Source organism: Acanthochromis polyacanthus, chromosome 4 (genome assembly GCF_021347895.1).
Source record: "Acanthochromis polyacanthus isolate Apoly-LR-REF ecotype Palm Island chromosome 4, KAUST_Apoly_ChrSc, whole genome shotgun sequence".
NCBI classification, from domain to species: domain Eukaryota; kingdom Metazoa; phylum Chordata; class Actinopteri; family Pomacentridae; genus Acanthochromis; species Acanthochromis polyacanthus.
In genome coordinates, this window is record NC_067116.1 from 17,791,317 (window position 1) to 17,808,355 (window position 17,039).

At 41.8% G+C, this 17,039-nt stretch overlaps 1 protein-coding gene across 1 annotated transcript in view; it reads left to right on the plus strand.

The window, feature by feature from the left end:
• Positions 1-3,990: 3,990 nt before the first annotated feature.
• Positions 3,991-17,039, plus strand: part of LOC110966046 (ephrin type-B receptor 1-like) — a 119,094-nt gene continuing 106,045 nt past the window's right edge. The window contains exon 1 of the mRNA XM_051946972.1: positions 3,991-4,353. Within this exon, the coding sequence (XP_051802932.1) occupies positions 4,260-4,353 (94 nt within the window). The 5' untranslated portion in view covers positions 3,991-4,259. The remainder of the gene's footprint in view (positions 4,354-17,039) is intronic.

Here is a 17,039-nt window from a genome sequence, read left to right on the forward strand (position 1 = left end):
CCGGTGAATACTGACCGTGTTCTTGAACTTAAAACAAAGAGGCTGGAAATATAAAGCATAAATTGTCACGAGTCTGGAGAAAACTATCTGAAGATTCTCAGTGCTGCAGAGTAGAAAGAATAAAGTTTTTAAATGCACAATAACATGCTGATCAAGTGGAGCACATTAGCGGCACCTGTCGCTGCATTTGTTGCAATTTGAAACAAATAAAATGAATCAAAATTAGGATGTGTCACAACTTTTCTCCATTACTTACAAAATATTTTGTAGAATTTTTCCTGACTGAAGTTATTTCACTTTTCTTCGTTGAACAACTATATAACAAGTATAATTTTTGGTGATAATGTCAAATAAATGGACAGGATCTAAAGTCTCTGCTAGTCATTGAAATGAACCCCAAGAACTTTTCTGTGCGTATCTAAATAACATCTAAATTTGTTTTCTATAAAAATAGTCACTTCATGCCTTAAAAAGGCTCAGATATAGCTATGAAGTGCCCTCCTCTATTGTCATACCCTTCCTGTCTTGCTGCAGCTCGAGCACACCAGCTCACCTTCAACTCAAACACTGTAAATCTAAACTATGTTACACAATGGCAAATTATAATAGTGCAATAATTTCATTATATATGTTTAAACCAGAAACCAATTCTGAAGAATAATAATCACATGAACATCTCAAGCGGCACCCTCCAGGGCTGACAAATTCCTCCAATTGCCACTTAAGACTGGCTCCAAAAGTGAGAAGAAATAAACATGTTTACGCCTGGTGCTAAAAACAATTTTGCTCTCTATAGCTAATTTTCTCATTACTGGCAACTGTACAAAGGTGAACTTTTATATAACGCACCCATTTAAATCGAATTAAGGCTTAAAAATATGCATAATTAATGGTGAGTCTGTTTTGTGTGGCTGGAGGGTGCTGTTAAAGGACGGTCCATGCCCGTAGACATTTGCTAGGCCTGCCTCAGCTTCACACATGATCCACCTCATTGCTCATTTTTGGATTAGTCAGGAGTTGGGTGGATTCAGGCACTGCCACGATAGAAATGGCCAGAATCAACACATTGGCTCATTCCCAACGTCCAGAGTCACGAACTCACAGGCTTTGAGACGCGTGTGTTCCTGCTAAATGTGCAAAGGCTCAGGGCTGTCCCACTGTCAAACCGTCAAGTGCATGAGGACTCTCTTGCAGACATTTTGAGCCGTTTATGCACACTTTCTGTAAGACTTTGCTGGGGGGAATTACCCATCATTCAAAGTGCTGTCACATTAAACACGGGGTTACCAGAGGAAGGCAAGAAGCATAAAAAATAAACAGGGTAAACAAAAAAATATATAAACACATGGTAGTGATTCACAACCAGAACTGTGTAGTTGTTTGTCCTTAATAACATGACGATGAATTTCAACTATGTTTTCCCTAAGGTACTACAGCTATGAAGTGAGCTAAATATGTATAATATAAAGTCTTTAACCCACAGTAGCATAAAACATGTTTTGGTGTGACATCAACGTAGTATCTGTGAGGGCGCAGTGCTTTGGGTTTAGGGTGGAGATTGGAATTGGACCACTGGGCTTCAAAACCATTTAAAACCGGATAATGACACGATGAGATTGTCAGTCTTTATCCAGAGTCAACGGGGAAACCCCACCACTCAAGCTGATAGGATTGGTTCATTAAGTTTATTACAAATGAGACCTTGGCTGTCTGAATCCATGTTTTTGAGACCGTCCTCCTTTTCAAGGTGGAAATACTCAGCCATGGTGTTGACAGCTTATTGTACATGGCTTGTTGATGTGTCACCCAGGATGTAAAAATACACTATATAAACTGCTATCCCTCTCTGGTCATTGATTAAACTCCTGAAAGCTTGTCTCCATATGCTAAAGTTACATAGATAGAGTCATTTTCCTTTATAATAACACTTTCCTACTTTAAAGTGGTTTAAATGGGTCTCTACATTGTTACTTTCTCTAAAATCTGTCCCTGCCTTTTTCTCTGCTGACTGCAGCTGGAACACAAAATGACAGCAAACTATAAAATGGTAAGTTGTTGTGTTGAAGTAATTCAGATATGCATGCTTAAACTTATTCTAAATGAGAATAATGGTACAGAAAGCTCCACCCTGGAGGTCGAAAGGATTGGTTCTTTTGGTTTGTTACATATTAAATCGTGGAATCAGTGTTTTTGAGACTGTCATTGGTACACAGCAGATTGAAGCTGGAAAAACACACTATATGGATGTGTTAATGAGGTAAAAGAAAAGAAGATTTTAACTGGACAGGAGGAGGCTGCACACTGGATCAGTGGTTAGCACTGTCACCTTGTAACTAGAAGATCCACATCCCAGCCTGGGCTTTGGACATTTCTGCATGGAGTTTGCATGTTCTCCCTGTGCATGCGTGGGATTTATCCGGGTACTCCGGCTTCCTCCCACAGTCCAAAAATATGCTGAGGTTAACTGATAACTCTAAATTGTCCCTAGGTGTAGTTCTGTGACAGACTGGTGACCTGTCCAGGGTGCCCCCTACCTTCATCCTAAGTCAGCTGGGATAGGCTCCAGCCCCATGTGACCCTAGTAAGGATTATATGGTGTATAGATAATGGATGGATTGAAGGGAGCACTGGTTCCCTCCTATTTCACCAGTTGCATGTATCAACACTTGTTTTCTCTCTATGGTAGACAATCAAAGGTTGCTCCCTTAAAACCCAGCGACAAAATTGAGTTTTTCTCTCATCTACATCAATCAACAAGATATAACACTGCTCTCTTACAGCTCTTCATGTCTAATAACATCCTGTTTAACACTGGTCTTTCCCCCAATAATGTTTTTTACTACAAGAACAGAATAGTGGGTACATTATCCTCCATGTCAAACCTGTACTTATGCAAATTCATGAAGTCATAGGTGTACATATCCATCTGTAAACTCACCTTGTCATATACTGTATATACACATACATGTAAATTCATCACGGCTTGTGTATTGTCTCTATGTGACATTCATTATTACATCTTTATTTTTAGCCTTATTGTATTTTTAGCCTTATTGTATTTTTGTAATGCTATTCCTGTTTCTTTCTACCTTATCTACATCCAGCTGCTGTAACATGTAAATTTATCTGGTGAGGGATCAATGAAGTTGATCTTGTCTTATCTTCCATCCATCCATTATCTCTACACTGATTAATCCTCATTAGGGTCACAGGGGTGCTGGAGTCTATCACAGCTGACTCAGGGTGAAGGTAGGGGACACCCTGGACAGGTCACCAGTCTGTCACAGCACACTCACAATTTAGAATCACCAATTAACCTCTGCATGTTTTTGGACTGTGGAAGGAAGCTAGAGAACCCGGAGAAAACCCACACATGCACAAAGAACATGTAAACTGAACACAGAAAGAACTGGGGATCTTCTGGTTGAGAGGGGACGATCCACTGATCACTGTGCAACCCTTATGTTAGATAGATAGATAGATAGATAGATAGATAGACACTTTAATAATCCCAAGTGAAATTCAAGTTCATTCATGTTGTTTTGTTATGTTATGTTATGTTGTGTTGTGTTGTATTATGTTATGCTTTGTTGTGTTGTGTTTTGTTGTGTTGTGTTATGTTATTTTGTGTTATGTTATGCTTTGTTGTGTTGTGTTGTGTTATGTTATGTTGTGTTATGTTATGGTATGCTGTGTTGTGTTGTGTTGTGTTGTGTTATGTTATGTTGTGTTATGTTATGGTATGCTGTGTTGTGTTGTGTTATGTTATGCTTTGTTGTGTTGTGTTATGTTATGTTGTGTTGCGCTATGTTATGTTATGTTGTGTTGTGTTATGTTTTTGCAGCACCATGCTCGAGAACCCCACAACTGCCATCTCATCATAACGCAGCATCCATCCTGTCCCTGAGGAGACCAGTAAATAAATCCATTTGGTTGCTGCTCTTCTTTCCCTCCACTAGGTGTCGCAGTCCCGTCACACAGCCGCCATGCCGGGGCGGGGGAGACCTGACCATTGGGCACTGAGCTTGGGTCAGGTGGAAAGGAACGGGTGATTGGTTTACGAGCCGACATCCTATCTCCTGATTGGACAGAAAGGTGTGAGAAAGAAGCGGCGGAGAGCGGAGAGAGCAGAAACCCAGCAGCAGTCTTCCCCAGACTCTGCCGGTTCAGCACACACCAACTGAGGACTGAGATGTGACTGCCGAGCAGAGGACTACAGCGTGTTTCTGAGGGGATTTGTTGTTTCTAGCAGCCGGATAATGGGAGAGGACAGGCGGGGAGCCACCGCGGCCACTCCGGCCACTTGGGCTGCGCTGCTCCTCTGTGTGATTACTTCGGTGTGCACAGTGGAAGGTAGGTGGGCACAAGACAAGAGGGGACATTTTTCAGTGCTCAGCTGATGCAGGGTGAAGCCTTGAATTAATTTTGCACTAAGTGTGGGGAAAGCAGCAGGCTGGAGGAGTGTCAGCCAGGCTGCTTTATCATCCTTTGATTTATCCTTGTCGACTTAAAGCTTAACTTTATCCGGAGCTCTGTGTTGAACTTAAACTGTGGTATTTATGTGATGTTGCTTTTGTAAGTTTCTGCAGGGTGATGGGTGAGGGAGAACTGCCTCGGAGTGCTGGAATTTTGGAGATCTGCACACATGAATACATGCATGACATTAGAAATACAAGTAACCTGCATGCTCTGCTATGATGTAGTCATCTATGTCAATTTGATGTCCTCCCTAGACATAAAATACAAAAAACGCCTTTCTATTCTGGTCATGTTACAGGCTTAAATTACATCCGCTCCCTCCACGGTCCATTGATATCAAAGGATATGAATATGCTCTAGAATAATGTGTGGGGTTTATCAAACATTACCGTGTTTCTTCCTCCTGAGTGCACTGTTGTAGCTCTATTACCGTGCAGGCCGCCGCTCACCTGGAGCAGCAAAGTGAATCATAATTACAGCTCACAGGTGCTCAGTGACTCCAGGCTGCCTCCTCCCCCACCGCTCCTTCTGCTGCTCCTCCCCAACATCACCTCTTGCTCCTCCTGCTGTTTCCCCACCGAACAGTCATCTCGCCCCCCGGCACCCTTTCCAAACACCACCTCCTGTCTCTGCTGGTGCAGTCTGTCCAACTCAGAGATGCTGCCTCCCAAAGCAGCACGTATCTGACCTCCTGCTTCTCCTGCATCCCTCACTGCTGCTGCTGCTGCTGCTTCTTACCGAGCATCGCCTGCTGCCCCTTGTTTTACTTTCTCCTCCTGCCACTGCTCCTCTCCGAGCATCTTATTTTGCTCCTGCTGCTTCTCCACCCTCTTGTTCCCACTCCTTCTCCTCCTCCTCCACCCCACTCATTCTTTCCTTGACCTTTTCTGCTGCTCCCTAAAAATTATTTATTGCTTCTTTGGGCTATTTCCCCCCTCAACCATCACCTCCTGTTGCTCTTTCAAACATCTCCTACTGCCTCTGCTCCCCTCTAAACATCTTTTTTTTTTTAAACTTCTGCTGCTTCTCCTATCTCCATCTCCTCCAGTTCCCACTCTTTTTTCTGAGTCTTTTGCTTCTACACTCTTAACATATCCTACTACTGCATCTTTTCTGGCTCCTCTGCTCCTCTCCAACATCACCTCCCTCTTCTCCAGCTGCAATCCTCCAAATACAACCTCCTCTGCTGCTCCTCAAGCTTTATCTAAAGCTTGTTGGGCTGTTCTCGGTCATACATCTTCTTCCTTCAAGCATTTCCTTCTGCTTCTTGTTTTATTTCCTTCCAAACATCTCCTGCTGCTGCTCCTCTCAAAGCATCGTATTTCACTCCTGCTGCTTATCAACCCTTCCTCCTCTCCTGTTGCTGCTCCCGTTCTCTAACCACGACTCCCCCAGCTCCTACAGCCTGAGCATATTGCACTGCTCCTCCCTTTGATTTTCTCTGAACATCCACTTCTGCTTGTTCTCTGCAGACATCATTGTCTACTGCGCTTCTCCAACATCACCTCCCTCTTCTCTTGCTGCCGTCTTCTAGATATGACTGCTCCACAAGCATTACGTTTCACTCCTGCTGCTTCTCCCCTTTTATTTCTACACACTGATCATATCCTCCTGCTTCTCCCTTTGCTCTTCTCCGAGCATCTTTTCCTGCTGGTCCTCTGCAGACATAATCTCCTTTTGCTCATTTCCAACACCGCCTCCCTTTTTTCTTGCTGCCACCCTCCAAATATGACCTCCTCTACAGCTCCCAAAGCTCTGTCTGTTGCTTTTAGGACTATATTTTTACCAAGCATCACCTGCTGCTTCTGGTTCTACTTCCTTCCCAGCATCTCCTACTGCTGCTCCTCCTCTCCAAGCATCATATTTTACTCCTGCTGCCTCTCCACACTTCATCCACTCCTGCTCCTTTTCCCCAAGCATAACTCCCCATGGTTCTCTTTCTTCTGCACTGTGACCAAATCCAGTTGCTTCTCCCTTTGCTTTCCTTCAAACACATTTCCTGCAGACATTGTCTCCTTTAGCTCTCGCTGCCATCCTTTCAAATATGACCTCCTCTGCTGCTCCCCAAGCTTCAACTGTTGCTTCTCGTTCAGCGTTTTCTCCAAGCCACACCTTTTTGCTTCCCTCTAAACATCTCCTACTCCTCTCCAAGCATCATATTTCACTCCTGCTGCCTCTCCACCCGCTCCTGCTCCTTCTCCTCAAACATGACTCCTAGCTGCTACTTTTTCCTTCTGCTGTCTGATCCTATCCCACTGCTTCCATCTTTGAGCGTCTTCTACAAGCGTCGCCTCTCGTTCTCTCACTGCCACCCTTTCAAATATGACCTCCTTTGCGCTCACTGCTTCGTTTGTGTTGCTTCTCAGTCTTTCATTTACCTAAGCATCATCTCCTGTTGCTCCTTCAAGCGTCTCATATTGCCTCTTCATCTTGTAATCTACTCTCCTGCTGCTCCTCCTCAAACACAATCTTCTTCTCCTCTCCAGGCATCACCCTTTCCTGCTCCTCCTTTTCTTACTGTTGCATTGCATGTCTCCCATTGCTCCTGCTTCTTCTCCCCTCTCCTGCTCCTGCTGCTCTTCCTCAAGCATCACTCTCTCCTTCTCCTCTTCAAGTGTGACCTCTCTCTACTACTTCTTCTTCTTCTCCTCCCCAAGTATTATCACCCGCTGTTCCGCCCTTTGCTCTTCCCCAGGTGTCTCCTCCTGCTGTTTCTCGTCACACATCGCACGCTTCACCTGCTGCTCTTTCTCACACTTCACCTACTGCTCCTGCTACCTCGCCGACACCCCTCGCTGCTTCCTCTCGCTACTCCTCCTTGCTCCCTTTTTTTTTTTTTTTTTTCGAGAGCAGCTTCTCCTCCTCTTTCTGTTTTCCTCTTTTGCGGTTTCCCGCACGACTTGTTTCAAGGTAAACAAGTCGTCCTCTGCGTTCCTCTCGCCTCCTCTCCTGCGTCGGCCTCCACTCCCGTGTCCTCTGCTGCGTCTCCTCCTGCTCCTGCTGTTGCTGCTGTTGCTTATGGAAGCGCCAGATTAGTCTACTGCTGTGTTTTAATGGTGCGCGTAATGACGGGCTTCGTACTGAGTCTGCCCCATTATGAGACATGTAAATGTGTTGAAGGGCAGGCCTATTTTGATTAAACAGAATGCTGCTGGAGACTGTGTTTGTGTATCAGTGTGTAGTTGTGCGTCTGTGGGGGAGAGAGGGAGAGAGCGTGGTATGAGGTTCAAGCTAGAGAGGAGAGACAAATGCGTACAGTGTGGGTGGTGGGTTGTTTGTGGTCACGGTGGCCTTTTCATGGTAAGTAGGTGCCTAATGAACTGATGTATAAGCTGATCTGAGTCTGTTGGTGTAAAATAGACCCACTGCTGGCACAGTCGCTGCTGTTATCTGTGCTCTGAGTGCACTTTCGCACTTCTCTTCTGGAAACTCTCAGACTTTTTTCGAGAACTTGATTGGTGCTCACACTGTGCCGGGTTTTATTGCCTGATTTTTCAGTTATAACAATTCAGTATCGGCACGTATTGGACACCAATCAGCCACAACATTAAAATCACCTGATAGTGTGTAAGCCCTCCTTGTGCAGCAAGGTTAGCTCTGGCTGGTTGGGTCATGGACATGAGGCCATGTGAACAGCGTCCCAAAAGCTCTGATCTGGTGACGCATCTATGTGGATGTAGGTAAAATGGTTCCAACAAAAAGCTGCTCATTGTGAAGTCTGTGGATTACTCAGAGTAACTGGGATTAAATTTCTGCCAAGATATATTATTTCTCTGTTATTTTGCTTTGCATTGACCCCCACAATTAGATTTTATTGTATTCTTGGGAACACATATGTCAGCATGGACAAAAATACTCCCAAACTTACCTCCATGACTATGAAATGCTCTCCTGAGCCGCTCCAGTAAAACTACCTACCTAATATCGTGTAGGTCCTCCTCTTGTGCTGTCTGAACAGCTCTGACCTGCTGGGGTATGGATACAGGACTTCTGGGGGTCTCCTGCAGTGTCAGGCATCGCGATTTTGGATCCCTTGGGTGGTGGGGAGGGTCTCTGTGGATTGGGTGTGTTCCTGCGCACTCTGGAGAGGCTGTAGATGATCTGGATCTCGGGAGTTTGGTGAACAATCTGGGCTCTTTGTTGTGTTCCTTTAGCTGCTCCGGAGCAGTTTGAGGTGTAGCAGGGTGTGTTTGGTCTGCAGTGATGTTTAGGTGGGTGATACCAGGATTAGTGGAGCAACAGATCACAAAACGCACAATTCGGATAATTTCATGGCCTTTAATTCACAGATGAGAACATTTTTCAGATCAGCAACCAAAAAGGAGGAAACAAATACAGCTGTGTCTGTCACTGTCCACTGCTTTCAACTTGCTTTAATTGTGAGAAAAAGATTAAGTAGATTGTTCCTCGCTGAGGCAGAGATATATATTTTTAGTGGCGTTTGCTGTCTATTTGCTTGTCTGTAAGAAGGATTACACAAAAACTACCAGGCTGAATTCCAAGAAAGTTGGTGGAGAGATGGAGATTTTGTAAAAACTTTGAGATAGGGCACTGACCCTGCAAATTCCAAGTCCCTTTCGAATTAAGAAATACCAGCAGTCACACACTTGTATTTCACTCTATGATGGTTGAACTTCTCAGTTAACTTGTGCACTGAACTGTAGGTGATGATCTGTACAGATCAACTATGGTTCACTGGAAAGGACCTGAGATCTCTCAGTTGAACTTTGCATTTCAATGAGATGGTCAGTGTTATTCACTTCTCCTGTCAGTGGTTTAATGTTGTGGCTGATGGATGAACTGTATATTGACCTTCAAGTAACAAGAAACTGAAACAGAATGAAAGCAAAAATTACAACTTCCCAAAATGCAGAAAAGTTGTAAATATTTGCATTTGAGAAGCTTGTTTGGCTTCGAACTCCAACTTTAAAGGGCCAAGATAAAGAATGGTAGAATACATGGCACGCTATTTGAACTCCAATCAGAAATTAAGTCAAGATATTCACTTTATGATCAGCATTACTGTGAAGTATCACAGCAAAACCCCACCTCAGTTATCAGTGTTGTGCTTGTGTGACGTCTTTGTAAAAAAAAAAAGCAAAGTGTATCATGGCAAATTTATTAACCCTCAAATACAGACCAAAAATACACTCAGAAAGACAGTTGGGTTTTCCTCATTGTCCTGTGTGTGTTTCCCTCCTTAAATGTCTTTGCTTCTGCTGATTGCTTTGTATGAAGTGAATATATTTCTCAGTTTGAAAGGTTTTTGTCTTGATCATATCTGTTGTTTGCAAAGGTAGCCATAAGCAGCTTTTTGAAAGTGTGAAGTCAGGCTAGACTTTGCGGATTTGAGGAAGTGTGGAGATGCAGGCGAATAAGCCAGCACACTGGAAAAATTTGCTCTGAAAACAAAAAGTGTAAGTACATTATTCTGGCCGTAGCTATTGGCTGTCATTTTTATAGCCTGAAAATGCAGCAATTGTTGGGCGACCTTTACATTCCCTCAGGATTTTCACCTATTCAGCGAGCCTCGAATGCACTCCAGTAATCCAGCATTTGACCCTGTTATTTTGAAAGTCAATGCAAACCCTGACCCAGCGGATATTGTTGGGTATAAGTGCTACATATCCCACAAACAAGCCTTGGGAGCAGAGCAAAGTCATCTGTGTCTGAACCAAATGCCCAGTCAGCAGCAGGCTCTGTCACTGGAAATGCTGATTTGTGTCAGTGTTGAGTGTCGAGGGGTCGAGGAGTTAATTTCTTTCGACTTTTTCATGCAAGAGCTGCTAGAGTGGGCCTAATTAAGAAACCATGAATTGGTCTCACCTTTCTATATGTACATGTAAAATGTAAACCGTGCATATGATTACGCTGCACATATTTCTTTTCCTACACACAAACTACTTCAGGCCTTTCCCCTGGAGCCCAAACACAAACATACCGTGCCCTGTCTGTCACCTTGTGGGAATGCTAAAGGTTAAACATTGTCGATCCTGTTTTAGATGCTGCTGTTAACATGACAAGCCGTAATTTGTGACTTTGTTCAGCGTGTTTGTGTGCAACAAATGAGCAAATGATCTCCTCGGGGGAAACCTATCTCACCTTTATTGGGAATGGATATGCAGATGACACATTGTATACACACACACACACACACACACACACACACACAGCGCTGTCTGCTCACATCCACACACATTCACCTACATACTGTACCCTGCACCACGCTCTGCCAGCTCATGTTTTAAACATGCTGTTTCCATAGTCCTCTGCTGACAGGTTATCAATGTGACAGACAGATAGTTGAACTGGGGGAAAGTAGGAGCTTGGAAGTAGATCCTTTGCACCGGTCCTGAGGCTTTTACGCCAGTGTTTCCCGGTCTATTTTTCCTCAGGGCCTGCCTTCAGTATTAAATATTTATTTCCACACAGCACTCAGATTGTTTCAGAATAAATTTGGTTTTCTTTTTCTGTAAGGTATTTGGAACCTGTGGGAATATTTACCTTTTGCTGAGAGACTCAGAGTCCGGGGCTTTGGTGCTGTATTTCCCACGGTGAATTGGGCATGAAGTGGCAATTTTAGATCAGTCAGTCTGGTATTTGATGCTGTACTCCTCTGTACCCACAGGCTATCAGACTTCACTATCACAGTATTCACTGGTTCAGGAAGTCATTCCCAACAAAACATGCCCAATGTTTACTGAAATGTGATTAATAAGTTATATTAGTGTGAAAAATATATCCCTAACTATGAATCTTCACACCTTGACTGTGAATTTTCACACAACTCAACACTTTTTTTTTTTCCCTATATTGAGGAAGAACGTGTTGGTCCATTGTATCAGTGATGAGTCATGTTGGTTACTGAGGAAAAATACCATTTTTGATGCATATTTTTGGCAGCATTTGTGTACCAAATGTTAAGATCACATCCCCCTCTGGTGATTACATAAGCAAACTGTGCAAAATGTCCAAAAATGGTTCATACTGTAGCTGAGTTTTTTGTAAGTACGCAGTGGTGGTGTTGGTGAAGGAGTCAAGTCTTGAAACCAAGTCTCACATTTGCAATTCAGTATCCAAAACCACTAGTGACAAACATGAGATGTGACATTTCCATTAAGCTGACTGACCTCAAGGGTGCATTAACAATACTCATGTAAATGGGGTTTTCTTGACATAAACCTCATGCATCCTTTAAGACTAGGTGTATATTATTCTTCAGAATTACATTCTAGTCTGTGATAGACACAGTGATGCAATAGCTTGAAAAATATCAATGAGTACAATTTTTGAAACTACAGAGAAAAATAGCCATGACATTGAAAGCAAAACATTTTAGACCCTTCATAAATGATAAATCCAACAAGGCTGTTTTTCCATTAAGGAAAGCTTCTTGTTTATGAGAAACTAAGATTGTCACACAACTGGGAGTCAATCAAGTGCAGGTAAAAAAACAAAATATACCCTGCTAATTTTCCTAAGATTTTCAAGTGAAAACAAACAACTTTCACAGAATGTATTTATAGTTCTGTAAATATTTACAGTGTTTCTTGTCCTTTTATGCCCCTCTTCAGAGGTATTTGACTGCTCTTAGTTTCTGTTACTGTGTGACTTTGACTTTGGCAGGTTAGTTTTGAACTAGCATGTTAAAAACAAAGTCGCACAATAACAGACGAGCAACTCTCGTGAACTGTGTGGTAAAATAGCAATATAACTGTTTCAGCTTGCCAGAAAGGTCTAAAGCAGTGAAATTATTCTAAATACAGTGTAAACTTAAAGCGAAGCTGGGATGATGCAGACCATCATCATCTGACAAATAAGTACATCATAGAACTCCACCTCCAACAGTTTCAGGTCCAAAAGGCGCTAAAGTGCCACTTAAAAGAAGTAGCAGTGCAGTTCTATTAATTTTTTCAAATTAAAAATGAGCAAAAAATTTAAAAGAATGTAGTTATTGTTTTTAAAGGCTATAGGCAAACGTATAACAATGTAACTAAAAGTTTCCAGCCCAGCTAGTATTGATGATAATGTGGAAATTGAAACCATTTTTAATATTTAGAATCAATACACTTTGAAAATACTATTATTGACAACACTGTTCTGTGATCTTTTAGTCTCATCTTGAGTTCTTTTGATTATTAATAATTAAAACTAAGATGTCGCTGTATTACAGATACATGAAAACTCACACTTTCATTCATGCACTAACATAATTCCACGAGAGTTTTCTTACCATCAGTGCGCCTTTCAGCACCATTAGCTAACACAATGTAGCATTAGAACACAGGAGTGATGGTTGCTGGAAATGTTCCTCTGTACCCCTATGGAGATATTCCATTAAAAATCAGCCGTTTACAGCTAGAATAGTCATTTACCACATTAACAATGTCTAGACTGTATTTCTGATTCATTTAATGTTATCTTCATTGAAAAAATGCTTTTCCAAAATAAACTGCATTCCTTCCTCTAATTGAAAGTTATAATGTGAAGTGAAATAGTCTTGATGTCAAATGCATGCTTATCTCTGTCCATGTAAAGCTACCTGTGAGAATGGCCATGAGGCATTCAGCTCTACAATGATTGACATTAATCAAACAGAATCGGGATATGCAACCACACATAAAATCCCCATCTACCGGCAGGTTCGATACCTGAACCTTCTTGCTTTGAGGTAGCAGCACTAGACAGAACAGTCACAGTTGTTGTGGTCTTCATTACTACATGCAGTTACACTGATGCACATGAGGCTGCGGCATAGGATACATAGCTACCCTGTACCTATGGTGTAGAGTCAATGTGGAAGTACACACGTGGACAAAATTGTTGGTACCCCTCAGTTAAAGAAGGAAAAACCCACAATTCTCACTGAAATCACTTGAAACTCACAAAAATAACAATAAATAAAAATTTATTGAAAATTAAATAATCAAAATCAGCCATCACTTTTGAATTGTTGATTAACATAATTATTTAAAAAAACAAACTAATGAAATAGGGCTGGACAAAAATGATGGTACCCATAACTTAATATTTTGTTGCACAACCTTTTGAGGCAATCACTGCAATTAAACGATTTCTGTATTTGTCAATGAGCGTTCTGCAGCTGTCAACAGGTATTTTGGCCCACTCCTCATGAGCAAACAGCTCCAGTTGTCTCAGGTTTGATGGGTGTCTTCTCCAAATGGCATGTTTCAGCTCCTTCCACATATGTTCAATGGGATTCAGATCTGGGCTCATAGAAGGCCACTTTAGAATAGTCCAACGCTTTTCTCTCAGCCATTCTTGGGTGTTTTTGGCTGTGTGTTTTGGATGGTTGTCCTGTTGGAAGACCCATGACCTGCGACTGAGACCAAGCTTTCTGACACTAGGCAGCACATTTCTCTCCAGAATGCCTTGATAGTCTTCAGATTTCATCGTACCTTGCACACTTTCAAGACACCCTGTGCCAGATGCAGCAAAGCAGCCCCAAAACATTACTGAGCCTCCTCCATGTTTCACCGTAGGGACAGTGTTCTTTTCTTCGTATGCTTGGTTTTTGAGTCTATGAACATAGAGTTGATGTGCCTTACCAAAAAGCTCCAGTTTGGTCTCATCTGTCCAAAGGACATTCTCCCAGAAGCTTTGTGGCTTGTCAACATGCATTTTTGCAAATTCCAGTCTGGCTTTTTTATGAGTTTTTTTCAGCAGTGGTGTCCTCCTTGGTCGTCTCCCATGAAGTCCACTTTGGCTCAAACAACGACGAATGGTGCGATCTGACACTGATGTACCTTGGCCTTGGAGTTCACCTTTAATTTCTTTGGAGGTTGCTCTGGGCTCTTTGGATACAATTCCAACGATCCGTCTCTTCAATTTGTCATCAATTTTCCTCTTGCGGCCACGTCCAGGGAGGTTGGCTACTGTCCCGTGGGTCTTGAACTTCTGAATAATATGAGCCACTGTTGTCACAGGAACTTCAAGCTGTTTAGAGATGGTCTTATAGCCTTTACCTTTAAGATGTTTGTCTATAATTTTTTTTCGGATGTCCTGGGACAATTCTCTCCTTCGCTTTCTGTTGTCCATGTTCAGTGTGGTACACACCTTTTCACCAAACAGCAGGGTGACTACTTGTCTCCCTTTAAATAGGCAGACTGACTGATTATGAGTTTGGAAACACCTGTGATGTCAATTAAATGACACACCTGAGTTAATCATGTCACTCTGGTCAAATAGTTTTCAATCTTTTATAGAGGTACCATCATTTTTGTCCAGGCCCGTTTCATTAGTTTGTTTTTTTAAATAACTATGTTAATCAACAATTCAAAAGTAATGGCTGTTTTTGATTATTTAATTTTCAATAAATTTTTATTTATTGTTACTTTTGTGAGTTTCAAGTGATTTCAGTGAGAATTGTGGGTTTTTCCTTCTTTAACTGAGGGGTACCAACAATTTTGTCCACGTGTGTAACTGCTGACCTTCTCCAAAAGAGATCCTCTGTAAATACAGTGTATAGGATATTGGGGTAAGATGATGACCATGAAGCACAAATTCCCTGCTTCACATCTGACTAGGAGCCTTTGTTGAATTTTACTCTCCACTTCTACCTCTTATTTTCTCACAATCAAATCTCTACTTTCAATTATGGATTTAAAACTGCACCCAAAACAACATTAGATTCATGACTTCAGCTTGATATATACACACATGGACAAAATTGTTGGTACCCCTCAGTTAAAGAAGGAAAAACCCACAATTCTCACTGAAATCACTTGAAACTCACAAAAGTAACAATAAATAAAAATTTATTGAAAATTAAATAATCAAAAACAGCCATTACTTTTGAATTGTTGATTAACATAATTATTTAAAAAAAACAAACTAATGAAACAGGCCTGGACAAAAATGATGGTACCTCTATAAAAGATTGAAAACTATTTGACCAGAGTGACATGATTAACTCAGGTGTGTCATTTAATTGACATCACAGGTGTTTCCAAACTCATAATCAGTCAGTCTGCCTATTTAAAGGGAGACAAGTAGTCACCCTGCTGTTTGGTGAAAAGGTGTGTACCACACTGAACATGGACAACAGAAAGCGAAGGAGAGAATTGTCCCAGGACATCCGAAAAAAAATTATAGACAAACATCTTAAAGGTAAAGGCTATAAGACCATCTCTAAACAGCTTGAAGTTCCTGTGACAACAGTGGCTCATATTATTCAGAAGTTCAAGACCCACGGGACAGTAGCCAACCTCCCTGGACGTGGCCGCAAGAGGAAAATTGATGACAAATTGAAGAGACGGATCGTTGGAATTGTATCCAAAGAGCCCAGAGCAACCTCCAAAGAAATTAAAGGTGAACTCCAAGGCCAAGGTACATCAGTGTCAGATCGCACCATTCGTCGTTGTTTGAGCCAAAGTGGACTTCATGGGAGACGACCAAGGAGGACACCACTGCTGAAAAAAACTCATAAAAAGCCAGACTGGAATTTGCAAAAATGCATGTTGACAAGCCACAAAGCTTCTGGGAGAATGTCCTTTGGACAGATGAGACCAAACTGGAGCTTTTTGGTAAGGCACATCAACTCTATGTTCATAGACTCAAAAACCAAGCATACGAAGAAAAGAACACTGTCCCTACGGTGAAACATGGAGGAGGCTCAGTAATGTTTTGGGGCTGCTTTGCTGCATCTGGCACAGGGTGTCTTGAAAGTGTGCAAGGTACGATGAAATCTGAAGACTATCAAGGCATTCTGGAGAGAAATGTGCTGCCGAGTGTCAGAAAGCTTGGTCTCAGTCGCAGGTCATGGGTCTTCCAACAGGACAACCATCCAAAACACACAGCCAAAAACACCCAAGAATGGCTGAGAGAAAAGCGTTGGACTATTCTAAAGTGGCCTTCTATGAGCCCAGATCTGAATCCCATTGAACATATGTGGAAGGAGCTGAAACATGCCATTTGGAGAAGACACCCATCAAACCTGAGACAACTGGAGCTGTTTGCTCATGAGGAGTGGGCCAAAATACCTGTTGACAGCTGCAGAACGCTCATTGACAAATACAGAAATCGTTTAATTGCAGTGATTGCCTCAAAAGGTTGTGCAACAAAATATTAAGTTATGGGTACCATCATTTTTGTCCAGCCCTATTTCATTAGTTTGTTTTTTTAAATAATTATGTTAATCAACAATTCAAAAGTGATGGCTGATTTTGATTATTTAATTTTCAATAAATTTTTATTTATTGTTACTTTTGTGAGTTTCAAGTGATTTCAGTGAGAATTGTGGGTTTTTCCTTCTTTAACTGAGGGGTACCAACAATTTTGTCCACGTGTGTAGCTGATTGAGTCAATTTAATAACCACCAAGCCTTCTTTTGTTGTTTTCAAATATGAGATTTTGCTCTTTTGTCATTATAAATTTTAAATACATATAAGGAGCTGTTAGTCAGACAAAACAAGCAATTTAAAGTTATCCCGGACTCTGGTATTGCAAAGCTTTTACTATTTTCTGATATTTTATAGACAACAAATGATCACTCATTAAAACTGCTGACTTGTTGCTCAGAAAATGATCAATTGATGGCC